Below are 27,362 nucleotides of genomic sequence, written 5' to 3' on the forward strand. Positions count from 1 at the left end.
ATTCATTTACCCATTTTACTTTACTTAATATTTATTTTCCCTTTTTAAACTAATGTCAATGAAATAAGTTGTGTATATATTGGTGAAGAAATATTGATAATTTCAATTTGAGCTGAGTGTTTTGCAGTTTTTTTTCCAGGGCAGAATGATACATTATACGGGCATGGGCATTATACACACACAAAATGAGGCCCAATTGAAATTGACGTCAGAAATGTAAAGCTTCATGTGATGTAAATAGACCAATCAGAGAGTCCGTTTTTACCGCTGTCGTCGCGCTATTTCTTACCAACATGGCGTCCGTTCTGTACTTGAATTGAAAACAGCAGACGATTTGCAGTTGGAAAATGCCTTTTTTGTAAGTACATACAAGTAGAAAATAGCATACACAGATTCCGTGAGTACTCTAGAAGAGTGTGTAGTGTTCGCATACATTTTGCATTGTTAGTTTTCGGTTAGGGTAAATTAAACTGTATTATTTGCAGTGTGTGCCATTATTTTTGTTCGTGCGAACTGCACGGCGTTCATGGCGTTAGGTCGTCTGCTGGGGCAGGAATTGTTCCCTTCCGTCCCAACTGTTGACTGTTGTCTTGTATTGTAATTTAGCAATATCTGGCGGGTATTTCTACATTCATGGTCGTGCACGTAAGGAGAACAAAATTAGTTTTTTGACAAGGTCAGAAGTGGCATCAAAATTTCGTTAGAAATGTTTATTAAAATCGATATGTGCAATTTTCAATTTTTTTTTCATTAATTTTTATTTAAATTTAAATAATATTTCGCTTCAATTCAAGCCCCACTGAAAAAATAGGGATAACTTTCCGTATGGCGCCACCACTTTTTCACTCATTTTTAGAAAAAGGGATATCTCATTGAGGTAAATTAGATACTATATTATTTCATATCGAATGAAAAAGTGGTGGCGCCATACGGAAACTTTTCCAAAAATAGTACTACCCTCATAGTAGTAGGACTAGGATTTGAAACTTTGCATGGTGGAAATACGATATGGAAAAGTTTGCGGTAACACCATGCATGTAACTTAATGACTATCTCTCAAGAGTCAAGTCTAATGAGTTGGGAGGGTGGTTCTGAAAAGAATTATTAACAAGTTTTTTAAAAATAAACATATTCAGCTTCCTACAAATTACTTTCCTCTGTGTTTACCGAGTACGGCTATTTTGGAATTATCCCAATCATGCTAATCGAATCACGACCTCATCAGCTGGCCAGAGTAGGTGGAGTGGATAATTAACCATTAAAATATTCAGCCAGTCTTTATTTGTAAATAAATTTATTGAAGACTTGTGTCAAGTCAAACATAATTTAATATGGAGTGTATATTAACAATTTTGTATAGGTAGGGTTGATTGAGAAGTGGACCTCCCTTCAAAGTCAAGCCATGGCAGCCAAAGATAAATCCTCCACCACCAAAGTAAAGGAGTTGCTGAAGGATCTTGGCAAACCAACCCTGCGTGGTGTTAAGAAATGTCCCAGCTGTGGATTCTACAACGGGATCAGAGGACTGAGCTGCAAAAACAAAGCCTGCAACATGGTCCTCCGGGGGGCAGGGCGGAAAAAAGGGCATAGTGCAGATGCTGTCAAGATCATGACAGGCTCTACTGTTCAGGTCTTCTCAGTGAGACTCCGGGACCGGGGACCAGATTATAGGGGTTTTGTAGAGTTACCCTTACACCCGTTGATGGATTTGCAGGGACAAGTGTTACAGGGGACCCGCTGCTACGTTGACCTTTGTCAGAAACCAACAGACCCCATCGCTGCCACAACTGAAATTGTACATTGCAACCACCTTAGACTGGCCCTTGAGAGTGAGACAGAAGCCACCCCCTTAACTCTGAAAAACTATGTCCTGAACTCTCTGCCGGTGTCGAATGAGATCAAGCAGGCTATATGGCTGCTGGCGACAGAGACCACAGGCCCCGTTGTCCAGAGAGTCAGTAAGAATGTCATGGTCGTCAAGTGTAAGATCCAGCCCAAGAACCTGCTGGGCTTCCTCCACTTCTCGTTTTCGGAGAGCCAGCGTAAGAACGGCACTGTTGAGCACAAGTTCCAATGCACCTGTCGACAATTTAGAAACTTTCGAGCAGCCCCTGGAGAGGAGTTAAAACGGCGCTGTGTACATTTCTACGCATGCATCTGTGCGTTTGCAAGTGATGAGGCATTGGCTAAAGAATTTGATTTTTTCATCAACTTGGATTCAGTTGGTGAGTCTGTGACGTTAACTGTCATTGTCTAACCTGTAATACAGGAGTTCAGCAATTTGTTTTTCTGAAAAGTTTAACTAAATAGCATGAGTGAACTTGAGTCAATTCAAATAGTATTGTTTTCAACACTCTAAAAATCTGATTGCATAAAGGGTGTCATCATTTTTACATTTTTATATACAATGGGATTATGGGAAAATTTGTGTACACCAGGTGTCAGCAGACATACATGTACCAGGTAAATTTTGCACCTTATATTCAGGCATTGAAGTTCATCTTTTAAAGGCCAAGGCCACTTTTATTTTGCAAAGGACCAATTCTATTGGAAACCTTTATAGAGGCACCAATGCCAAAACCAGGGCAACAATGGCCAGTGATCTTAGCATAATGCCTGTCACTCAGTACATGACAAGTCCAGTGGTCTTGAAATGTTGACTTTCAGATAAATATCTTCTAAATATAGGCCTGGGCGAATTATTCGAATATCCGGTTAATGGCATATAGGTTTTCCTATCCGTAACCGCGAATGCCTTTTTTTTCTTAACCGGATATCCGCATAGGGCGCGAATACCTATTTATAAACCGGATAGTTCTGTAATTACAACCAAGTAACCGGATATTCTTTTAATATCCGAATATGCGCGGACATCGGGCGACAACTGATATGAATGTTTTGTCTGAATCCTTATGAAACTTCTATTAAGACAGCATAAAACAGCATAAATTAAGTATTTAACTATGCTCACCTCCGTGAAGAGTTAAAACAATGACATTTCTGACGCAAATTGTTCAAAGATTACGAAAGTTTTCCTTCACGTAGAGTCAATCACGATCAAAAGAAAAAGCAAATCACCATCTTTAAATAAGATCCGGTTATTTTTATGAATGAACCGAGTGACACTGTCTAAAACTTATATCAATCCGCCCATACGATCTCATTCACAAACGAACAGCGCCCTCTAGCGGCAAAACAAATATTATTTTTATTTTTTTAAATAGCGCCCTCTAGCGGCGAAAAAACCTATTCGAATATCCGGTTAATTTCGGATAGTTGGCCAGCGGTATCCGAATATCAAAATTTCAATATTCGCCCAGCACTATATAAATATCCTTACTAATCCAGTATAAGTACTTAATGTTCTTTTTATTCTTTGTTTGCCCCAACTCAGAATCAATAACTGTAATTAGTGAACCACTCCAACTGGACCAGGTTGTAGCAGAGGAAAACAATCCAAACCTGCTCATCAAGATTCAACGCAAGGATGACATGTTAGGTGGGTAGAACAGCACATCATTGGTGTTTGAATAATTACTAGCCTGGAATTAACATTATTGCTGGGCAAGGTTACTTTCCAGTATACATTTTGAGATATTGTGGACACTATAGTATCAGAATGCACTGTTTGGTTTGGGTGTTGATAATGTCATTGAAGTCTGTGACAGCCATATGTCAGAATGGCTGATGAAGAAATTTAGCATATATCCCAACCACGTTCCAAGTGTTGTAGGATCTCTATACGCAATTTTTGGCTCGATCATAACCCCTGGAAGTGTGACCTTGATAACTAAATATATTTGATATTTTGATTAGTCCTTCAGTTGATCCATTGTCATTTGTATTAACGATAGTCAACTGCACTTGTATATACTTTTATTTATTGTAATGCTCCATGTTTGTTTCTTATTTATAATTTTACTAAAAGAAGTATCTGTTTTTATTGTACATTGTCATGTGCTATTGAATAGCCTACGCTAGAACTGGAGCATTATTAATAAAAAGGTTATTATTATTTCATTTTACACAATATTCAAAGTGAAGATCATATTTTCCTTTGAGCCGGTATATATTATTATTATTGTTATTATTATGTGTGATCTGGGATTTGAGGCATTGATGTTGAGATATCAATATTTTGTTTGCTGTGACATCATGTTTGTGTCTACTTGCTGAGTATATTTTGTTCCTTGGAGAACTGTCTGGCTTTATAATCCACTACCGCGAAGTATACCTTCGGAATTCGGAAGACTTCTCTGTTCTGAAAAGAACTACTACTACCTGTGTGATGCTACAAACATGTAGGAGATACTTTCCCTCAACTGTACAGTATTTTAGATTAATACTTGTTAAACTCTTTCACTTTGCAGCCCAAGCAAGCAGTGCCCTCCTTACCCTCCAGGAGAGTGCAGCCTCTCCTACCAAGAAGCAGGCCACAAAGAGGGGGCAGTTTATGCCCCCAACGACACCCAGTAAGGTTCAGGTTACACCACCGGATGGTGAGAACTCCTCCATCGGTTTTACCCGGTGGCTGGCGAGTGTCACGGAACGGATCAACCAAACAATGCATTACCAGTTTGATGGTAAGTTCTGGCTTTTTTTAGTAGCTTACAAAGATTTAAAAGCATATTACAGGGATAGTAATACAGGCCTTAAAATAACCCACGGCACCTACTGCAATTGTCGGGGTGTCCAGTGCTTTTGCTGTACTGCCTTTTGCAATGTTCCTGTAGAAATTTTTCTCAAAAAGGTACCCCTTACCAGAGGGAAATTGCTGTGCCCCGTTAAGAGCGAAGGTGTGGTAATATTGGACATTAAGTAGAGGGGCACTTTGTCTGTTGGCTAAAATTGTTCATACCAAGTTTTAATTTGTGTATTTTGCTAACCTGACTCTTGATATTTTGAAGGATTCAATTTTAATGTGTGTACATGTATTTGTCAACCTAACTGATTTACATTTTTAAGATTACTGGCTTCTGTTATATTTACTTGTTTTCAAATTATCTCAACTCTCACATTTTTTGCCCTTTCTTTTGCATAATTGCTAAGTAGATGATATTATCATGCACCTTGCTTTGTGTTGTGTTTTACATGTTGTTACTTGTCTCCTTTATCCATGTAAACAAAGTGTTTCACACTAAATTTTCTGTTTTGATTCATGGCTTTTTTCTAAATTGTTTGTATTTTATATTATTACTGTTTGTCTACAGGTCCCTTAGGGACAGAAGTTGTAATACTGATTAGGCTAACATTTCTTCTGCCCTATTCATGTAGGTCGGCCAGAACCGTTGGTTTTCCACGTACCCCAAGTGTTCTTTGAGCTCCTGCAGCAGCGTATTTCCAGTGGCAGCAAGAAGAAGCGACTGCCTAACGCAACGACGGCATTCATCAGAAAGGACGCCCTCCCACTAGGAACCTTCTCCAAGTATATGTGGCACCTCACAAATGTCTTACAAGTCAAGCAGATATTTGATACGGAAGAGGTACGTTAGAAAAACACAAAAATCCTCTTAAAATTGGTTCCCTGTAACTACAATGTAGATGCAATACTTTGTATTTCTGACCTTGACAAACAATTTTTCAGTCCTTACCCGACTATGCGGTTTTTCCCTGGAGGAAGTGAATAAACAATAATATAAATTCTTTAAATTTCTGTTGCAGATGTTACTGGAGATAACCCGTAGTTTTATTGAGAACAGTGATGGTACCTACACCCTGAGTCCCACCCCGTCACGGCTTGACCAAGACCCCTCAGCCTACAGAAAGGTCAATGGCCAAGTACCCATCAAACCGTTTGAGCTGAAGACCTATCTAAAAGTTGGTGAGTAAAAAACAAATATCGGAACTTACATTGTACTTTGTTCTTGGGAAGGGCTCAGAATTTGTTTTATTTGGACCAAATTTCATACAGTTGCTACAGCAACTAGTGTTTAACAATTTTCTGCTGAGCAAAAATTAGCAGGATACGATGACACATTTGAAATGGTATTTTGGCCAGTAGCCTTGGTAAACATAATTTTGTTATGCTTAAGCAGCTATGAAATTGGACTCAGCTTAGAAAAGTGGAAATATTCTTTGGAAATATAGGATTGTCAAATAAAAACAAATAAACAATTGCTGATCTGTATCAATTTGTTAAATCTTAAAATAAATCATAATAATTATGCACCAAGTTTACGCTCTTAGTTTTACCACTTGGAGAATAAACCAGAAGTACTAGTCCACTTTTCCGAGTTATTTAAAGCAATTAAAGATTGCAAATTCAAATAAATTGTCCTTCTGTTCCGTTTGACCGATTGCACAGGTCACACCTCACCAGATATGACCGAGCCCACGCCCTTCATCATAGAGTGGATCCCAGAGATTCTACCCGTCACCCATATAGGTGAGCTCCGTATCAAATTTGAGTACGGCCACCAACGTAACGGACACGTGGAGAAACGACTCCCTGGTACCAAGACGAGTTTGGGACAGCAGACAACGATAACAATATTATGAAGAAGAAGTTGGGCGTGCATCGTGGTGGTCAGTAGCCAGGATCAAAACTGAATGGTATTTTATGCGCCTTTACTTTGAATTTTTTCATTCCTCTGCGTGTTAATCATTTCCTGAAGGTCTTCAACAAAATCTTTACCTTGCCTTTACATGGTATTTTTAAGTGTTTGAGCTGAAGCCGGAAGTACCTCTTGTTTTTGTTCAATTTTGTGTTGCTTTGTCTTGTACCCTACCTTTAGCCTGGATAGCTTCAGGAGAAGCTATTCGAATGCACCCAATGTGATGCTGGTCATTACAAGAAAGTAAGAGTCGTTAAGTACAGCTCTTCGTTAAGTACAGCTCTAGTAACAAAAACTTCAAAATTCTTAAATGGGAAGTGACTCAAAGTATGTCACGATGACATTCACGCACAGACAAATTAATAGAACATTTTCTGTTTCATCTTTGGTTTAATGTTGTGACATTGATAAATTAGTGGAGAAATTTGTATGACTTCTTGGACCTGGTGTTGGAGGCCTCTTTATCTTTATTGCGTGTGCTAATTAAAAGATATTTATCTCTGTAAAATGAAATATACCGTCATTAACAAAAGGTTGGGGCAGCCTGAATCCAAGTATACAATTATGTATTATTTTTAAAGAGATATCGCCCAACATTAGTTGTGAGGCTGAAAAGCCACTTTAAGGTGAGGGCTACACTTAGCTGATTTGGTTTGAGTCGGCATGGATATCATTCCCTAGCTGGTATAGCAGAACTTCCCAAAATCTTACAAAGCAATTAATGCTGGTGGGCACAAGTGTCATGAGCAGGATTCGAACCCTCACGCTGCTGCTGCTGTCAACACTGTGCATTGGTCAAAAACATCCTGTCATGTTGTCATTTTGAACGTCTATTTATCAAATCTGACCCCTTGTGAACTCTCATTTTTAGTCCCTTTTCAAACTTTTTATTTGTTAGTTGAACCTAGACTCAAACATTTTCAATACTGAAATTATAAGCCAATATGTATTTTTTCCACAACTAGACAGAGACGGCAGATTGGATGTTAAAGGACTGACTGAGATTGTCAATCCTTATTGTAAAAAAGTGTACATAATGATAAAATATTGTTCTGCATATACTGTATAGAAAGAAAGTACATGTAAAAACTTGAGAACATTTGCACTTGCGTTGGCAGGTATTGAATAAATCTGGTCAACTACTGAAGTATCTGTAAAGCCTTTGTGTGGGTATTTTTGTTTTACTTCACTGTCCTTAAAACCCTTTAAAGCCTTTGTGTGGGTATTTTTGTTTTACTTCACTGTCCTTAAAACCCCGAAGGGTTATGCCAGGCATCACAATAATCATCACCATTCGGAAAAGACTTTTCGGCCGTGGCTACCTCATCCTCCGATTGTAACAGGGATCCATCCGTAGAGTCGCCGCCATCACCTGCATTCCTTCAATCATTGCTATTCTCAGCTCTTGCACACTTCTACTACTCCACTTTGTCACATTGTCTATCAAGCACAGCTTAGGGCAATGTCTGCCATGACTTGTACCCATAGGCAGACTATAGATGCACCAGCCCATGCATGCGTGTGGGTTGGTTTACACTCGTCATTCCGGGGACCTATAATATAAACCTCCTCGATTAGAAAGTGTGTACACAACCAGTTGGAGATGTTGCTCAAAATTCAGTGTACAAATAAAAGAGACACAATATTAATCAATTTTGGCAAGAATTAAAATGATATTTTATTAAAAAAACTTTTCCAAATATACACACAATTAGATCTGAACTCATAATCTTAAATAAATGTCTCTATTGATATTAACTATTACTGTGTAAAAACTATTTCTGTCAAACAATTTTTTTTCTAAAGGGGGTTTGTTGGTTATGAACCCTCAAATTAAAACGAACCAACTTTACTGAAATAGTATTCCATGAAGTTGTGTGGCTTATATTTGAACCCTTTTTAAAGTATAATAAACTGTTGATTTTTCATTCTCATTTCCATTCTGTCCTGTAAACAAAATTTTGGTCCAGTACATACTTTTGAGTTGTGGTCTTGTGGTGTGGCCCAAATATTTGAGCCAAGTGAACAATCAATGCTCAGAGTTTTTCATTTTAAAAATTTGTCTTTATATTTTAAGAATAAAATCATTATTTGTTAATTATTTCGTACATTTTTGGCAAAAGCTTTTAGCAATAAATCAAATGGTTTATTTACTCCAGCTACATGGATTGTGCTGTGCTACACTATTCCTTAAGACAATGGGTTTGCCCTGGATTTTTTGGTATTGGCTGCTGTCTTATCGCATTACACCTCGTGTAAGGTCTTACAAGGTGCTACATGTACATAAATTGGTCTCATAATTCATAAACCTTTCTTAAAAAGTCTCTCTCTTTGTTCATGCGCTATAAAAGACTCTTTTTACCGTTAAAACTATTACTATTGATTACACTGCCAATCAACAGGAATCATTTCATGGCAATTCACTTAACTGTTAAAAGTTATTTTTTTAAAGAAAAATCATATCAATGAAGAGAAATCTCAAAGGATTATGTTTAGTTTACTATAAGCATTTTGCAGCTTTCATAGTTGAATATAACACGCTAGATAAGAATTGCTATTAATACTGCATCTTCTGCATCATTCAAACCTGTTTCTCTCTCATTTTATGTATTTTCCGTTACCAGAAATATGCATTAATTTCACTCTCAGTTAAAAAAATTATTTAAAATCATCCATCATAATATTGCTTAGATCAGAAAATTGCAGCTGAAGTCGAAAGAGTTGAACATAATTCTCATATATGGAACAACCAAATGTATACAAGACCACCCTAATGAAATCTAATCTTCAAAGCTTGTATGTACATTTGTAAAACTTAAGGGATGTGTATAGACAAAATACTGGACCTTTTTGGTTGTTAAGCGACTAGCTATGTGCTAACCAAAGATTACAGAGTGCTTAGGGCTCAAAATGGGAAACTCCGGCTCCGGACGCCATTTCAGTAAGCAACTCTTTAGAATCAACAATAACCAGTGCAGACAATGACCATTGCTACCAATGAGGTAACAAAACAGTTACTTGCTGAAGTGGCGCCAATTTTGTTCACTTTGGTTTGCCTACTTTATGATCGATGAACCGTAGAGCCATCAAACGGATCCATATTTATTTGAGTCGTTGGGGGTGCCCAATTCTTCGTAAGGGATTTTCCTTTTACGCCAAGTATATCGGTATACAGCTGCAACCAGTAAAATCACTCCCACCAAGAAACAGACTGCAACGACTGGTATCCCGATGTAGAACCCAGACACTGAGAACTTAGAGCATGAAGCCTCTGTGGGAATTAGGTTAGATGCGTTGATCATGAAACCAAGGGACCAGCCTAACTCTTGACCTTTGACCTGTAGAATAGTAAGGCAGATTTGTACGTTGTTACCAATTACAACTGAATGGAAATTTCTTTTAATGATACTGCAGTAAAATGTTTTGCTTGCAGTTGTAATGGTGGGAAAGAAACCAGTGCACTTATAGTAGAGAGAAGGGGTTCACTCAGGTGTTCCTGGTTGGATGGCTGCATGTTGCACCACAGCACCTTGTAAAACCTTTACATAAGGTCTCATACTTCAAAATGTAGTTCTGCATACTTTGCACTAAAAAATACTGAGCGCTTTGATATGCCCCCGGGGTGTGACAAAGCTCTTTAAAAAACTCAGTGTGTTAATTTTGGCTGGTAACAATTTCTGCTAACCTATATTTCCATATGTGCTGAGCATTTTTGTGAAATTGTACCACAGCTCACAAGTTTGTGGTTTCTAATCCATTAAATATAACAACAAAAATTCCAAGATGTACAAATACTTGCCTCGTCAGTGAAGGTAACTTTCCATGTTTGAGGATCAAACCCATATCCTTTGAATAATAGCGTGGAGAGGTAGTTGATTTCAAAGCAGTAAAGTACTAGAAGATGTGGGTCACCAGGCAAATTTTTAACCTGCAAAATTTCAAATAAAAAGTTGCTTAATAATGCGACCCCAGGGCTTGAAATTAACACTGGACATTTTGTGGTGCTCTTTAGCAGTGCATTAATTGTATCTTTCGAAAATCCGCTTTGTATTGTTTTACTACAAACATATTCTACACCAAGCTTTACCTGATCATAAGTTTCTGCACAGAAGGACTGAGTCTTGTTCTGAATCTCTTCAATGGTTGCGTTTCTGGGTAATCCCAGACCCACAATGATCTTTTCAAAAGTACTAAATGCCTGCAAGAAGAGAAATTAAATTAAAGTTAAAAACAAAAATGTACGCCTTGGTACCCTTCCCCTTTCAAAAACGAATCATATGAACTGGCTTTAAACAAAATCAGGAAAAATCACAAGATTGCCTCGGAAAAAAAATACTTGAACCAAAAACTTACCATGAACTTCCCATTTGGTTTTGGCTGGTAGACCCCGTTGAAAGAGCAGGGTGGATGGCTACAACTTGCGTTGACATCAATCAAACTCTCCACAGCAGCGGCGCAGGCAGCTGCATCGCTCGTACCAGTGAAGTTATAGGTGGATGGGGTGTCAGTGTCGTGAGGGGGCATGACCTCTGTACCCCAGCCAGCTAACGCTTGTGGACCTTTGCTACAAGGGGCTTTCCATAGATACTCGTCGTCAATCACCTCAGAATAACCCTCAGGAGCGCAGGGGTTGATGGTTAATTCCTTGTACCCCCCATCCTGGTGAAAAAAAACGTAAATTGTGATAAAGTTAACCAGTTTCCAACATCAAGAATTTTCAATGCAGGATTACAGACAAAATATTACTACGATAGCACAAATATCTATCAATAAGTTACTTAAACATCTTGAGTTTCCTCGAAAGACATATTTTAAGAAGCTAAGGACTGTTTGTTCAAATCACCTTAACCAAATACGCTTTGAATCTGCGTAATGCTTCATTGATCCCGTAGCAAAGATAGCTATGTGTGTAGAGTGTGTAATCCACGCCATACAACCTCAGATGGGCCGTGTAGTTCTCAGGCATTGAAGATATGTCTTCGGGAATAAAGGTGATTTGAGTCGATGCCCCACCTAAGTCTAGAGCTCCGTATGTGGGTAGTGGGTTCGTGAAGAAGGTCGCTGCCAAACTTCCGAAAAGTGAGGGGCTCTTAAAGAAGATTGACAGTTGAGTATAAATTAACTTGGGTCGATGTACTTAAAAAAATACAAAAACAAAATGTTAATGGCCCAATGTATTGAACCTAATTCTTTCTCAAAGGCTAAATGACAAACACAATTAAATTTTTAATTTAATTAATAAATTGAAATTGTATAAAAAAATTATGGTCAACTAATGACTTTGAGTCTGGTACCAGTAAATATTATTCAATTCTGTTGAGTGTCAAAGTATAAGGGAACTTTCTCCAGTGCTTGTTCAAATTAAAAACAGTTTACATGATAAACTTTGTAGAAAGTTCTTTCTCATGTTGATTTTCGTATTGTAAAATAAATTCTGGTCCGGTAAACATTTTGAGCTACAATCCCTGTAGTCTTGTGGACTTCAACAGAAATTTGAGCTCAGATTGTATGTCCAAAAGGTCTTAACAAGAACTCAACATCAAAATACCATCCAAGAAGAACCCAGAACTCACATTGAGTGTTCCAGCCAGGAAGTTTGTTGAGACCCATCCATACGTCCCCTCCTCCGACCCGCTGATAATAGTAGCCTGATTTGCAGTGAAGTTGTAGGGGTATGAAGCCATAGTTGTCTGCACTGAGGTCATAATGGAGTCACTAGTAGCCTGTTGAGTCTCCCTAAATCGAAACGAGTAAAAGAAGAGCAGGCCAAGAACTTCACTCTTGGGCACAGCAATTTTCCTCCAGAGGGGCACTTCTATGGGGAAAATGTCAAATTGTATTGGAACATTGCAGAATGCACCATAGCAAAGCACAGGGCACCATGACTGTGGTGCAATAAGGAGCCGAAGCGAACTTCTTTTCTTTTCGGTAAGAACATTGGGTTCTTTTTTTAAAATGTGTTTGAGTGTTGGAATCGAAATGTGTTTTGTTTTAGGTGGGAGGCACAAAACCAAGAAAAAAAGGACAGCATCTAATTAATAAATATAGAAAAATCACCTTAACAATCTCATCCCGGCAGTTGCACCAAGATACAATGAGGTGTACTCATAATACTGCTCTGATATGACGTCTTTCACAGCATCAAGACAGCTCCTAAGTGAATCACCAGCAGCTTGAGGTGTATCGGTATAACTAGAGATGCCTCCACCTTCAGGAAAAAATAACCATCACAATTCAATTAGAAACTGCAGTCCGCTACACGTCTAATTTATAACTTGAAAGAGAGTACAATCAGTAAATACAAAAAGTAAAGTCTGTCCCGAGCCAATACGGCTCATTAAACCGTATAGTTTATATCTGGATTCATTGGCATTAAATGACTGAGAATATTATTCCTATTCTCCCTGGACAGGATGCCAAGCCATCACAATTTACTCCTCAGCTCTCGCCAGTATTCATTTTTACTCCAAAAGAACCTTCAGAAAAGATCATGATTTTTAATTTTGTTGATCTTTGGCCGACAGTTAATTTTCAAGCAAGTTTCACGAAATATTTTGTTTACAGACAGACCAACCAACAGAAAAAACAAACAAGGGTAACAAATATAACCTCTTTGGTCGAGGTAAAAATAGTAAAAAAATCCCTGTGTGTTTTTACCTAGTGCCCTGCAGGTTGCCTTTTGTGTCACAAAGCCAGTCTCATCAACTCTTGTATCATTAGGCCAGCTGTACACAGTCATATTAGTATGTGATGAACCTGCATCAAAAACAGCCCCATACTGTACAAACAAAATAATAATAATATTAATATGATACTTTTCATGTTTTCTTTGATGTTTCAGTCATTTTCCATTATCTAGTAAATACATTGTTACAATGTTTATTTTTGAAATTTTAGTTTGGCAATTTGAAGTTTATAATGTATTTTCAATTTCAAAACTGAAAGGAGTCCCAATTAAATAATTGAAATCCTGTGTGCACGGAACTGAAATAGAATGCATAAGTAGCTAAAAAGAAACTCTAGTTTGAGTGGATTAGGGGAAAATGCTTGAATATGAAATTGAATTAATTTTTAATAAAATTGGTCCGGAAAACCTATATTATAATCAAAAGTATTAGTTACTTTTTTACATTGATCAACCTACCCCTTGATTGGTGCAGATCTCACTAGTGAACTTCATCACCAAGACAATGATGCCCAATATCGATCCAGTTACAAGAACAAATCCAACTGCAAGAAGAACAGCCGAGCAAGCCCCTTCTTTGTCCTGGGCAGGTTTGACTCTGACATGATGGTGGTCACCATCAGCTACGATCACACACATGGTGTAAAAAAATAGTATGAGCACACACCACGATGAATTATATAATGCCCAAGTAGATCCTTGTCATTTGATTGGAGGGTTGGAGTTCACACGATATTCATTAGTCATACTATTACATGGGCAACACAATTAAGTGTCTTTTTGGTACTATTCAGCGTTTTTTTTTTAGTCGGTCCCTTTTGCACTATTGCTTGCTAGAATGGCGAGCACAGGGTAGGCTGTACTAGTTAGTCACATGGCTGAAAACTTGATGTGCAATAAGTTACCACCGAGTATCTGATTCACTGAAGACAGTGGTGCCCTTCAGCGATCAATGATTGTCATCTCATAACTGACTGCAAACCAGCCTTTCACGCAAGCTGTACAAAATGCCCTCGTAGCGGAAGCCAGAATACAATATTGAACTCCTTGGTGATTGGATTTTCCTCCAAATGACAAAAATCTACTTACATGTATAAAACAATAATAAATGCTTGTACATTGGAGAGACAATTTCATTCGTTGAAAGATGGACTGTTCCATTCAATTCATTGAATGGAACAGTCCAGCTTCCAACTAATGAAAATATTTGCACCATTGTGCTCATAAATATTCATTTATTTGTATTTAGATACTTCTACGAAGGTAACTACAGCTGGACAATCTACATGAGTTGCCTGTCCACTGTAGATGTAACAAAGCTGGTATGGATAAAAACATTCACAAGCAATCATCAAAAAATGTACCAGCATAAATCTAGACACTTGGGCGAAAGCGTCTAATTAGGAAATATTTTGACATTAATTATTACAAAAGGAAAGGTACAGCGGGTACATACTTAAAGCTTTCAATACGTCAAATATATTTATCCAACATAGCAAATGTGAAATACTAAAAAAACTTTCTAAGGGTGCTGCCAGGGTTTTTGTTTGTTTCTAACCAACAACACAAGGCTGTAAGAAAAAATGGTCCGGTCCATAATTTGTATGATGAGAAAGAGTATTCATTTCCACCATTGCACATAGGGAACAAGACAAACAAAATAACAACGAAGATTTCATCAAGCGTTTTGCGTAAAGCGTTATGCGCAATGCTTAAAAACGAAAGTGCACAACAAGCAAAGCTCTGTTTGAAGTCATTTTGAAGGATTGCACTTTATGCACAACACAGGATCAACATAAATGAGTTCTGATATTATATGATTAAATGGATTTGGATAGAAAATAAAAGCAGATCCTAAGTAAAAAAAAAATGCAAGGTGTCAGTTTACCAAAAAGCCAAGAATTTATTTTCTGTGTTTAGGAAATTACCTCCTCTCCAGAACACGACTTTACAAGCATACCAACCATTCATTGACATACCATTAGAGTCAGTCTGTAGAATGTATAGTGTGTCCCCATTGTGGACTCCTGCCTCAGCCAGGGTGCTGTCTTTGTTAAGTATTACTCCGCTATCGTTCTTCATTTGGATACTTTCGGGGGCTGGAATATCTGCCAAGAAAAGTTGAACAAAGAAAACACAAAATTAGAAACACAAACGATGTCAAAGATTGTTCTTGTGGAGTGGCATTTTTTGTGCTTAAAGGTAAAACAATAGATTGATGATAAAGTTCATTCTTTTTTATTTCGATTTTGCTCTTGCACACAAATTTCTGGTTTATAAATTGCTGTCCCTTTGAGCCTCATGAAACTGGAAACATCTCCAATTACCCATCATTGAAAATCTTATTATGCTTAGGTGTTTACTCAGTTTCTCAAACGAGATTGTGAGACTCTTCATAACCAAATAGTGGATACTTTATTGATTAAATCAATATTGGACCAGAAAATCCGGCCCCTGAGTGTGGAAGCTGCATCCAGGAAGATTTCATTTAATAATAAAAGAATAGTAAAACCAATGATCTGTAACTGAGGACAGAATAACCTTGGAAAATAATTTCAAAATGCATCATTAATTAAAATGTATTATCGTTGTTGTTTCTTTGAAAGACTTAATTAACCCACATCCTCCAATATTCAGTAATCACACAATCAATGATGACAAATATAATAGTAAAACACTGAAAACCTTTTCAATTTTAAATTAAATGTTGTGCGGATTTACAATGGACATGATTCAAATGAACAAAATAATAATTCAGTAAAACAACTGGAAAATGAATAGACAAAATTCAGTTAAAGGCAGTGGACACTATTGGTAATTACTCAAAATAATTACTAGCATAAAACCTTTCTTGATTACAAGTAATGGGGAGAGGTTGATAGTATAAACATTGTGACAAACAGCTCCCTCTGAAGTGACGTAGTTTTCAAGAAAGAAGTAGTTTTCCACAAATTTGATTTCAGACCTCAGATTTAGAAATTGAGGTCTCGAAATCAAGCATGTGAAAGCACACAACTTCGTTCGACAAGGGTGTTTTTTTCTTTCATTATTATTTTGCAACTTCGATGACCGATTGAGCTAAAATTTTCACAGGTTTGATATTTCATGCACATGTTGAGATACACCAAGTGAGAAGACTGGTCTTTGACAATTACCAATAGTGTCCACTGCCCTTAACAGACAAAAGTTGTTCCTGAAAAACTGTTCTTCAAATAGACAACAATTTAAACAAATTCAGTAAATGAACAAACTTTATTTTTTGTTTTAAATATATAAATGATCAAACTTTAAACAAACTTTGTTCCTTAATTTTTTGTTTTTAATATTATATAAACAATTTAAAATATTTCAGTAAACAAATAACTGCTGTTCCTGAACAAGTTTTCTTCCACCTTAAAGACTCACCAATCCTGATGCAGAATGCAACGATGAGACTCCGTACCATGTCCCCTCGATCGAACTCAATGATCACACTCCTTACGTCTCCGTCGACGATTGATTTCACTGTGATCTGCATTGGTGCCGCCTCTTTTCATCTACCACCTTGATATAAAACAAATCTGGCCATACGAGTAAAGAAAATTGTTACCAGTCTACAACAGATCTTGAACTTCACTCTTGAGGGGCACTGCATTTTCCTATGGTAAGGGGCCCTCTATGGGGAAAATGTAAATCTGTAATTCGCTTTTCATCATTGTCACCTTCACATCAGACCCATCATTAAGGACACCCCCCCCCCCATGCATTGGCCAATCATATACATGACCAAAAGTAAAACAAAAGACTGACACAATAAAAATCCCATTTTAAATTCACCAAACTCAAGCTCTGGAGTTTATGAGCAGCAGAGAGAGTGTGGGTTCGAGTCCTGGTTGTGACACAAGACAGCAAGACACTTTCATTGTTATTTGCTGTACTGAGTTCTTCAGATGGGAAAAAGTTCCCTGCTAACCCGTGAGGTACGCTTTATGTAAGTAAGCACAGAATTCCCTGCTAAAGCTACCTTAACCGTGGCGTAAGCACCAATTGCTTGCTTTCAAAGTTACGTCTACCAGTACCAAGATAGATTTAAAATGAAAATACTTGGTCTATTCACTTTCACTGCTTATAGTTTCTGCCTACATGGTTAGTGCATGGAGGTTTTTCCTCAATGGTAGTGTCAAAGCATGAAGGAAGAAATAGTCAAAGTCACTCAAACTCAAAGCATAGTCAAACATGATCGTAGTACTAGTACCATGGTACACACACACATACAACCATATACAACCAGAACCACATATCATAACTGGTTAATGCTGGAAATGTGTACAAATTCACTTGACAATAAGAACAAAAATGATCGCAATTTACTCCTTACCTGGGATACGATTTCGGCAATCAGAACAAAATCCAATAGTTTCAAACACCTGACACCATCATTGTAAGCCAAGATCTTCACATCGACACAAAAACTGAGGGTTGACTGCGCTGCAAATATTGTTCTTTTTCTACAATCAATGTTTACTTCTATTCGACTGAGTGAACTAGTTTTGTACAGCGTGTATTGTACAACCAGGAAGTATTAACTTCGCATCAGTCCTCCGAGAAGAACATCCCGCGAGCACATTCCCTTTACTGCATGTACTGGTATTATTTTGCATTTTATGATAATTTTGCTCAGGGTTTTAAAATAATTTTGGTCGTTAATCTATATTTCGATTATTTTCATCCAGAAAAATTGCAGCCACTAAAAAACTTTATAAGTTTTATTAGTTTTTCACTAGAGCTATATTTATTTAGTAAATAAAGGACAATGCCAAGTTTATGACAATGGGTGAGAGGTTATCGTGTGTACTTGCACGTGACTTTTTATTGTGATGAAAACAATTTGTGCATGTACTGTACAAATCCTCATATTAAATATTCATACAATATTGCTAAAGTAATAACTTTCTGAATACAATGATGGAAAACTCAGAAATTTTGAAATATTTTCCAGGCTTCTTATACTAATTATATGTTACTTACAATTAAATACATTGTTTAAGACAAAATTTAATTTAAATATAACTTCTTGCTTTGCAAAATTGCACTATTTAGCAACATAATAGTACCTTGAGTAGCAGAACAGTTCAAATGAAAAGTATATCTTGCCAGTGTTTCTACTGTCAAACATTTGTTTGTACTCTTTTATTATCAAAATTTATTTTATTCATACATGTAAGTCGATTTATATTTGTTTCTTTCATTTGCCTGTTATTGTCTTTTGTTGAACGACACGAGGACATCATCAATAATTATTTTTGTTTTGTTAATTTTTGTTTGTTTTTATTCAAATGAAATCATGTCTTTGTTTTAGAATTTAACACTTGAACCGTAAGCGCTGTAAGATATTTTGTATGTTTACTGATACAATTTGCATAAAATAATAAAACAATGATTTTCAATCTGTATTGAATAAATAACTTTATGCAAATTGTCACCAAGTGAGATTACGGCGCCAAAAGCTAAATAGGTAATAAATTATGCAAATTGTATTCTTGACGTGACGTCACACAGCCAACAACAAGTAGTTTACAAACGAGAGAAGACAGTGGGCACACCACACCGACGAAAATATACTGCGACGTTAAATAATGGACAAATGTCGGCCCCAGGTAAGAAATTCACTCTTTATATTATTGGTGTAGTTGGTTGGTTTCATTAGCAATAATTTAGTGATTAGTTACGGAATTGTTAAGGTAGTTTGAGTACTTTTAGAGACGATTTTTATTGCTTGTCCCGTCGTGTCGAAGTTGGAAATGATGCGCCGCTTGACCTTTGCTATAGTGGTATTTCAATGCTATTGCTGTATAGCGTGTGTGTGTGTGTATTGTGCTGTGCACAGTGAATGGGGACCCATAAGAATGTAATTATTGCGCACAACTTGGCAGCCAAAAATATATTATTTTAATTTACATGTCTCGTAATTATGACTTTGTTACAGTGGGTCGGCACTCCATGTGGCCAGCACGGGCCCAACACGTTTTATAAAGGCTGTAAATTTTATAAAAACGGTAAATGGAGAGTTTTGTCGAGGGGTGAATTTTTCTTCTTGAAAACTTCCGAGACGGAGCCACTTTGCATAGCTGAGTTGCAATTACTGTGGCAAGATGACAAGGCCGTGAGTGGCGGTTTGATGCTATCGAGTTCCAAATTATATTTTCTTCCCGAAGACACTCCAGGGGGCCGAACAATCCGCCATGGCGAGGTAAGTCAGAAAAAAAATAAGCATTCTTTTTTCAATAATTTTGGTGTAAACAATCTTTGTTTTGAATTTGAAATGTATGTTGCCCTTTTAAATCAAGTGGCATTTAAAAAACTTTTGACAAAGTTTCACTACACACTGGGATGTGTGATGCCACACACAACCTTCGTGAATACAAATTTGCATAGAGAAAAAAAAAAAACATCAATTGGGGCAGGAAAAGTCTTGTTTGTGGTGCTGGAAAATCAATGAATTTTTGATTGTGAGTTTTTAACAATACTTGACACTTATAAACTGATGTTAGGTAAACTTCAATTTATTAATTTAAACTCATAAGTTTTGTTGTTTGATAATAATATACAAACTTTGTCTTATTTTCATTTGGCGAATGCTCCGATATGCTAAGCGTTTAGGGAAGTGACACCAGTATGGTTAGTTTATGAGGGGATTGTAATGCAGGTAATTCCAATGCACTCATGGTTGAATGCTCTTGGTGAATACGAATCAACTGTTTGTGTGGTGTTCAGTTAAAAGTGGCTGAATGCCAGGGAATCAATACACCCTAGTACACTGACTGTGTATGTAAATAGATTTACTGGGAAATACTTTGCATTTATTTTTGTAGCTTGTGGTAATTTAATCAAAATGAATGAGGCCTTCAGATTATTTTTCAGCAAACTCTACATGAAAAACTGCTGGTTATGTTACTTTAAAGTTCAAACTTATGAAGTACCAAACGTGTATGTAGGCCTACAGCTATCAAATATCCTGTGAAGTTATTATAAGAAAAGAAGTCTTAAAAAGAAAGTAAAAACTTGAATTCAAAATATATAGTAATGTAACGTTTAGTAATGTCGTAGTTCCTCCAACTTTCTCAAATTAAAGAATGATAACAAAGTTTACGTTTTTCATTGTATCACATTTGTTGTAATTGTAGGCCTATGCCATGATTTATATTGAAATTTTGAAAAGTGTACCTTCTGCTGCTTTTTGTATACCATATTTAAAGATAAACAATATTTTATAATTAGTTCCCTCCCTGACCATAGTCTAAATGCTACCTCAAATATTCGCTCTGACAAAGGTTTACTATTTGATAACAATAGATTTAATTGTTGGTTCTCCACCAAATATTCGCAAACAAATAGTTAATGGCCTGTGTTGTTTCGATCCTTGCAGAGTTTTTCTTTAAGGCTAAAAATATCAATATTATTTGTTAGTTTTACACCAAATACATATTACTCACAAATTTGTATTTACACCAAATACATGTTGAAAAAAAAATGAGTACTTAATTGATAGAACATAATGTTAAAAATTGCCTGTTATGCTGTCAAGGAGATGATTTTTGTTAAATGTTTATCTGTGCATTTACTCACAGCCTGCCCATACCACAGCCATGTCTTTAAAATCTTCGGGAAGTTGTACTCAATTGCAGGAAGTTTGATGTCAATTTGTACAATAGAAAGTTCTTAGAACTGAATTAGTCATTGTATAATTGAAAAGGCTATTGTTGTTGTGTCGCAAGCGTTACTATTGAAATGAAGCTATTGGTTTTTATGAAGTCAAATCCATCATTTTTATACCGTTTTTCAACGTCCCCCAATATTTCTTTTGCCAGAAAGAATAACCGAACCTTTTTATTTCTATCAGACGTGTATATGGATAACACAATTTTAAATAAGCATGGCCCTGAATTCAGATTACACAGTATGCATAGAAGCTTGAAACCTGTGCTACATGGAGTCATGTGTTAGTGCTTGGTTGGTGTATTTTTTAATAGATTGCCCGAAACTCAATAATACATCTCTGCTTGGGGTCTTTGTAGAAATTGATGTTTTTCATATGAATAGAAAGTTTTAACCAGAATGATTTCACTAGAAAAAAAATGTTGACCGTAAAACATTTGTTAAAACTCATTATTGGGATTGTTGTTTTTTGGATTTAAGATTAATCGAAAAGTGATTTAAGTTGCTTTAAGAAATGTTAAACTGTCTCCGTAGCACAAAAAATAGTTTCAATATTGTGAGAAACAAACGCAGTTTCAATACGGTGAGAAACAAGTTCTTTCAGTCAAACTTTGAGTTAAAATCCTTATACGAATAATTCTTCAATTTAACTTTTCAAAACTATTTCCTATATTGTGACAAAACAAACATTTCACTGAATATCCATACAATACAATTTCTCCTTCTTGGTATAGATCCGTACTGTCTAGTAGTAGTAGTAGTTGATAGAGATAGTGCATCTCCTATAGCTGATATTCCACCCAATGAATAGGCCATTGTTTGTGCAGCAAGGGCCAAGCTGGTCCCCATTGTATAGCCCTTATTACACAGATTAGGCGGCCCACTGGTTCAGCCATGGTTTAGGCTATGGGACACTTTTTTCTCCTGCTGAAGGTAATGAATGATGTGTCATTATGCTGAACTCTAAATGTTTCCTGTGGAGTGGTGGAGGTAGTTATAAACTGCACCATAGGTACTTTAGTTTACGCTGCATTTGGCTTCTGCAATTCTTCTGAAGAGTCTGTGTGTGATTTTAATACTGGCCTAATTTGAAAATACTTTCTTAGTTTAGTGAATAATTATGATAAGAGTGTGAAGTTTTTAGTTGTTTGTTAGATACTTATTCAAGTTGTGTGGATTTTTTTTTTTTAAAGCAATATTAATTCTTCAATCTTGTCTAGGAACAGATAGAGCAATGACCAGATTGGTAATAAACATCTGATGTAATTCATAAAGTTGATGCAAAAAGGACAGGAAGTCGTACTTCCTGATGAATCTATTTTTTCCTCTTTGATTTAATTTGCTAACCATTATTTACAGCATGTAGGCTATGTGATTTATTACACAAAACACCATGGGGGATTGTGTTTAAAAACAAACTTTATGTTGAAAATTACAATTTGTGATTTGCCGCTTTGATTTCTCTACCTTTTTTGAAGGTATGATAATCTTCAATTCAGTAGAAGAAAATGAATTGTTTAGACAGTTGCTTGCAAACATTTGGATTTTAGACTAAAATATATACAAGCTGATACAGTTGAAAAACATTAAAGATAGAGGAAATCCAAAGTATGGAAATGAATCTTCCAAAACATTGAATTAAGAAGAATCAATACTTCCCAAAAGTTATTTAAAGTAAGATGATCCAAAATTGTTATAAGAGATAACAATGCACTGTAGATAAGTTAAATTAAATAAATCTTTGGCAAACACTAATTCTAAACGACTGTTATCCAACAATATAAATAGAATCTGGAAGAATAGTCTGTTTTTATCTTTTGGACTGGCTGTCATATCAGAAGAGGGGGGGGGGGGTAGGGAAGTGTATTCTCATATACCAGACCATGGATTTGGAGTGGTGCGTTAAGAGTAGTGTACATAATACATAACTGGGTCCTTTAATAAGCTGTGGATAAACACCCGTCATGAATATTGAAAAGATCAGAGTCTGTGCCGTATGGAAAACAGCATAATGACAATTTACATGGCAGGGTGGACAGTATGTTGATGAAATAACCAGCGTCTCCCCCAGTGATAATATGACTCTAGTGTGTTTATACAATAGATATTGAATACCTAGCATGTGATAAATTCTCAACTAAGTCTGCATAAACGTACTGGTATACTGTGGACTGTAATCGTGTCAATTGTTTAATCACATGAGTGATATTTTACAGGATGTGCTCTCCTTATTTTAGCTACATCAAAGATTTCAAATTTCCTATAGTAAATTTCTCAGGTTTAATAACTAAAACTTCAGTTGGGAGATTTGTGTAAGTTTATTTACATATTTTTTATTGGGGGGGGGGGATGTCATTAATATTGTTTGTATTAGTAGGCCTACAGTAATGAATTTCCCCCCTTTTTTTTTACATGTTGGGATCATTTTGAGAGCAAGTATGATTCTTTAAAAATACTGAAGAAACAATTTATAAACAATTAGCCAGTATATCTGCTCTCCACATAAAACCTAACCAAAAATACTACTCTTTTTTATTTCAAATACCTCATAATAGCTCCATGCTCATACCCACAAGTTTGAAAACCGAAAAATATATAAAGCAGTAAATGAATAAACAATTATCTGATGTTAATTTGTGATTGATTAGTCTATGGAGGTAGAAATGTTATTTAGAAAAGTCTATCTGAAAATCCCTCTGGGTGCTAAGATTTTTTGTTATCAAACTTTCTGTTTTTGACAAATCTTGTGACTCATTTTATAAGAGTTTCCTGATTGGACCTGTGCGGCGACAAAATAAAAGTGATTATTTTTACAAAATAAAAGTAATAAAAATAAACAACAACAAAAAAAGCCCCCCCCCCCCACCTATGGATTTTAATTCCGAATTGTACTTTTTATTACTTTTGGAATGGAGTGTACACCTGTTACCTCTCAACATAGGCATTCCCATACACCCCAGGTACTCTGAGGTGTTTGTTATTCATTGTTGCCTTGTGACATCAGAGTATTCAAATGCTAATTAGTTTGGGGGCTACAGGATAACTAAGCGCTTGTTACTTTCTATTTCATTTAGGTACACGTATGCTCACTGTGGCATGCCTGATCTACTTCATTGAAGCATTGATGGAGACAATCAATTTTACAGTTTTTATGAGGGTATGAATTTAGATTATAAATTATAAATTAGACCTTATTTTCGAGTAGCGAATCAGTGAAAGTTGGTAAAAATTATAAATATTTTATTGGCTTTCAAATGTACATAAACCAATTTTAATACAGACATTAAAAACTAAGTCAAACAAGTTACAACCCATAAAATCAGAAAGTTTTTCCTTCCGATAAACCTTACAGATTTATGAAAAGTTTAAGAAGTTTTGTTTAAACATGATTGTCTTTATAATAGATTGTCTTTGTTTCTAAATTTTTCTCACAAGATTGACTTACAACAAAATGGTCAAATTGATTCTAGTTGAATATCACTGGGTACAGTATAATGCAATGATATAATGTTCAATCCTTAAATTATACTGCTCTCTGCAATTGAAGGTCACCTATCAGGCTGTTCCATTATCTTCAGAGGGGGAAACGAATAATCATTATTTCACTGCTCTAGACAACAATTTTGTTCTCCATGACCTCTTTACTGTTAAGGAAAGCCATTTTGAATTAACTGATAATGGTTCAAGCAGCCAGTGATAGTAGTTATGTTTGTCCTTACTTTTTGTTCTTTCTTCTCTTGGCTTATATACTTTTGAAGATGTTTTAAAGGGATGGTATACCTTTTGTAATTACTCCAAAAATGAATGACCATGCAAACTGACTTGGTACGAAGCACTGCAGCTGTTGATAATGTGTTACATTCTGAGAAACGATTCCCTTCTAAGGAAATTTGTTTAAGAGCTAAAGGGATTCAAAAACATTTCAACCTGAGAATTTGTTCTGCATGAAAAGTTTCTCTGATTGTGTAATATTCCAAATACGGATTATTCTTCCTGCGTTGACACAATAGCTCCAGATTAGCAGCGGTATCTCAAAATAGCTAGCGCCTTTTGAAATGGAATATTCACAGATAAGTTTCATTATGTAAATCTACACTTTATATAGGACGAAAACAATCGAACGGCTACAAAAACCAAAGGGATACTTTTCCTTTAAACAAAGTTTAGCATTGTGAGAGGAAAGATGATTAACTCACCATATAAGTAATTGTCGGTTTCCTAATTCTGGGATTGTGTGTACGTACCGGTGAGGCAAAGGAAGTCAATATTTTAATGCATGTTAAGTTCAACTCATTTCCGTAATGTCTGTCTGGAAGAAGAATCTTATTTCCCATTGACTAAATCTTTTCTTTTTGAGAAAAAAAAATCAACAGTACATTTGAATTTGCAAAAACACAATGTGAATTGTAAAATTTAGAATGTCTTAGTTGTCTATATTTTTATAGAAACTCAAGATATCCTTTAGCCATCACTGTACTTTAAAGAAATGTTTTGTTGCAACTTGAAGCAAGTCCCAAAAATTTGAAATAAATATTCCAGCATTTTTTTTGTTTAAAAACAAATCAAAGCCATAACCTATTTACCATCAGATTGTTTTTGGCCAATTTAACACTCAAATCACCCCTTCCGTTTAAGCAATCAAATTTGACTCAGTCAGAAGCGCTTATTAGTCTAAATTGTTGGGGGGGGGGGTTTCTTCTAATCTTTGAGATTTGCAACAATCCTGTTGTAATTTTATTATCGACATCCATGTGAAACTTGAAATTTCACATGATTTTTCTTTGTTCAACCCCAAATCAAGAATTCATTTTGCAAGACCCAAACCTTAGTGAGAAAGAACTTCCTAAGCTGTTATTATTTGAACAAGCACTATAAGAAGATTCATCTCATTTATCTCATGGGTCTTTCCTATTCTTGAAACTTGTTACCCAATATATATTCACTAGACTTAAAGCCATTGGACACTTTCTGAACAGAACAAAAATTAAAAAGTTCACAGATTTACAAATAACTTCACTATATAATACACTAGACTTAACTCCAAGCCATTATTTGAACATTCTTTTCTTTGACATTAATGATATTACAATGAGTTATTGTTATTATTCAACAAGTAAATAACAAGACAAGTGAGATTATCCAGTCATGAATTTACTAGCCTGGGGCGAATTTTTTTCCCAAACGACATTGCAATATTTTTTCCCCTTTCCGTCAAAATTGGCTCTTTCCGTCAAAATTACGTCATAATGAAATTAGCCTGCTCTTTCACAAAATCATTGCAATGTCGTTTGGGGAAACAAAATTAGCGGTCCAGGGCTAAAATCGATGGCCTCAGAGCCTGACGACACACACAGACTTGTGTACATTTTGTTTAAAAAATGGTATTTCGTTGCCAACAAAATACTTGTTGGTCTAGCTGGCTCTTCTGATGTAATGAGTCACTTTTGTCTAGTTTTAGCACAACTTATCTTAGCAGGGGTAGTGACACATCTTTTGATTAAGGGACTATGCACTGCACTCTATTGGTACCTAATTACTTTCAAGTTGGATTTGTTTAAAGCTCAGGGTCAAACAAAGGTAAGGCCTTTTTAATGAAGTATTCTCAGGAGAGTTGTAAACCCATATGGTTTCATTTCACACAAGGCTTGAAATGTGACTGGCATACAAATACTTTGATTAGTATTTTTTTTTTTTTTTATTAGTATCAGATAATCAATTATCTTTTTGAGCATTTGCTGTGATGAAACACTAAAAAAAAAAATTAACAAAAAGCTGGGTTAAAATTTTCCTGTTTAGTTTCTCCCCTTTTTGGAAAAAAAAAACCCCTGCAATATAATAGCATCATTGATAAAAACAAAACATATACACTCATCAGGCAAAACAGTAAGCAAAGCTTTTCACAATTCTGCCAGAGCCTTCTTCACCAGTCCTCAATAATTGTCTTCAAAGGTTATTGAAATAGTCAATATCATAATTTATAAGGTACACTCCATTGATGCTCTTTTCAATTGTCCAAGGAGTAGGTCTACTGTTTAGCACACAGTGATGTGGAAGTAATTTAACCACCATTTGGACAGGGCTCAAATTTCAAGAGAATCTCTGCATAGACCACTGGGTCCAATTTCATAGTAAAGTAATGGAGGTAGCTAACCACAGAATTAGTTGCTTTGCTATGGATAGCCTGTATTAGGCATGTGGTTCTATCATGGAGCAATATGGACTGTAAGCAGAGTACCACAGTAAGCAGTGCCATTAAATTGGGTCCAGGTTTTGTAGCTTATAACTTTCCACTGGACCAGAATAATTATTTACCAGACCTCAAATATTTGTTTGGTTTTTGTTAGTATCTGCTGTTAAACATTTAAGAAGTTTTGGGATCGGAAAGCTAACTAACAATTGGTGAATCTTCTTAAATATGTGAAGTTAAT

At 36.0% G+C, this 27,362-nt stretch overlaps 3 protein-coding genes across 5 annotated transcripts in view; 2 read left to right on the forward strand and 1 right to left on the reverse strand.

The window, feature by feature from the left end:
- The first annotated feature begins 297 nt into the window (after positions 1-297).
- On the forward strand, positions 298-8,551 carry LOC117294574 (uncharacterized protein C2orf42-like). 2 transcript variants are annotated; one of them, XM_033777038.1, is made up of 7 exons: positions 298-358; positions 1,361-2,225; positions 3,395-3,499; positions 4,371-4,583; positions 5,275-5,483; positions 5,662-5,821; positions 6,305-8,551. In XM_033777038.1, the coding sequence occupies exons 2-7, from the start codon at positions 1,403-1,405 to the stop codon at positions 6,496-6,498; spliced, it is 1,704 nt and encodes a 567-aa protein (XP_033632929.1). In that variant the 5' UTR covers positions 298-358; positions 1,361-1,402; the 3' UTR covers positions 6,499-8,551. The 2 variants fall into 2 exon arrangements, with proteins under 2 accessions (XP_033632929.1, XP_033632930.1); XM_033777039.1 differs by having other exon boundaries at positions 299-358; positions 1,365-2,225.
- A 304-nt stretch (positions 8,552-8,855) lies between these two features.
- Positions 8,856-17,765, reverse strand: LOC117294572 (ectonucleoside triphosphate diphosphohydrolase 8-like). 2 transcript variants are annotated; one of them, XM_033777037.1, is made up of 12 exons: positions 17,597-17,765; positions 16,645-16,782; positions 15,219-15,347; positions 13,699-13,862; positions 13,212-13,332; positions 12,612-12,762; positions 12,128-12,290; positions 11,398-11,643; positions 10,908-11,213; positions 10,642-10,752; positions 10,354-10,482; positions 8,856-9,892 (listed from the first exon to the last, which is right to left on the reverse strand). In XM_033777037.1, exons 2-12 carry the CDS (start codon positions 16,754-16,756, stop codon positions 9,641-9,643), a joined length of 1,884 nt encoding a protein of 627 aa, XP_033632928.1. In that variant the 5' UTR covers positions 16,757-16,782; positions 17,597-17,765; the 3' UTR covers positions 8,856-9,640. The 2 variants fall into 2 exon arrangements, with proteins under 2 accessions (XP_033632928.1, XP_033632927.1); XM_033777036.1 differs by having other exon boundaries at positions 16,645-16,799.
- A 1,041-nt stretch (positions 17,766-18,806) lies between these two features.
- The window catches only part of LOC117294473, a 31,530-nt gene continuing 22,974 nt past the window's right edge, over positions 18,807-27,362 (forward strand). Inside the window, exons 1-2 of the mRNA XM_033776895.1 lie at positions 18,807-18,875; positions 19,205-19,468. Of these exons, the coding sequence (XP_033632786.1) occupies positions 18,855-18,875; positions 19,205-19,468 (285 nt within the window). The 5' untranslated portion in view covers positions 18,807-18,854. The remainder of the gene's footprint in view (positions 18,876-19,204; positions 19,469-27,362) is intronic.

The sequence above is a fragment of the Asterias rubens genome, chromosome 9 (genome assembly GCF_902459465.1).
Source record: "Asterias rubens chromosome 9, eAstRub1.3, whole genome shotgun sequence".
NCBI classification, from domain to species: domain Eukaryota; kingdom Metazoa; phylum Echinodermata; class Asteroidea; order Forcipulatida; family Asteriidae; genus Asterias; species Asterias rubens.

Excerpts from the sequence above, each read along its gene's own strand:
- LOC117294572 (XM_033777037.1), bottom strand. The coding sequence starts at position 16,756 with ATGCAGATCACAGTGAAATCAATCGTCGACGGAGACGTAAGGAGTGTG. Across the intron at positions 15,348-16,644 it reads TGCATTCTGCATCAGGATTG|ATATTCCAGCCCCCGAAAGT; the intron begins GTGAGTCTTTAA and ends TTTTCTTGGCAG. Across the intron at positions 12,291-12,611 it reads GCCGGGATGAGATTGTTAAG|GGAGACTCAACAGGCTACTA; the intron begins GTGATTTTTCTA and ends GTTTCGATTTAG.
- LOC117294574 (XM_033777038.1), top strand. The coding sequence starts at position 1,403 with ATGGCAGCCAAAGATAAATCCTCCACCACCAAAGTAAAGGAGTTGCTG. Across the intron at positions 4,584-5,274 it reads AATGCATTACCAGTTTGATG|GTCGGCCAGAACCGTTGGTT; the intron begins GTAAGTTCTGGC and ends CTATTCATGTAG. Across the intron at positions 5,484-5,661 it reads AGATATTTGATACGGAAGAG|ATGTTACTGGAGATAACCCG; the intron begins GTACGTTAGAAA and ends TTTCTGTTGCAG.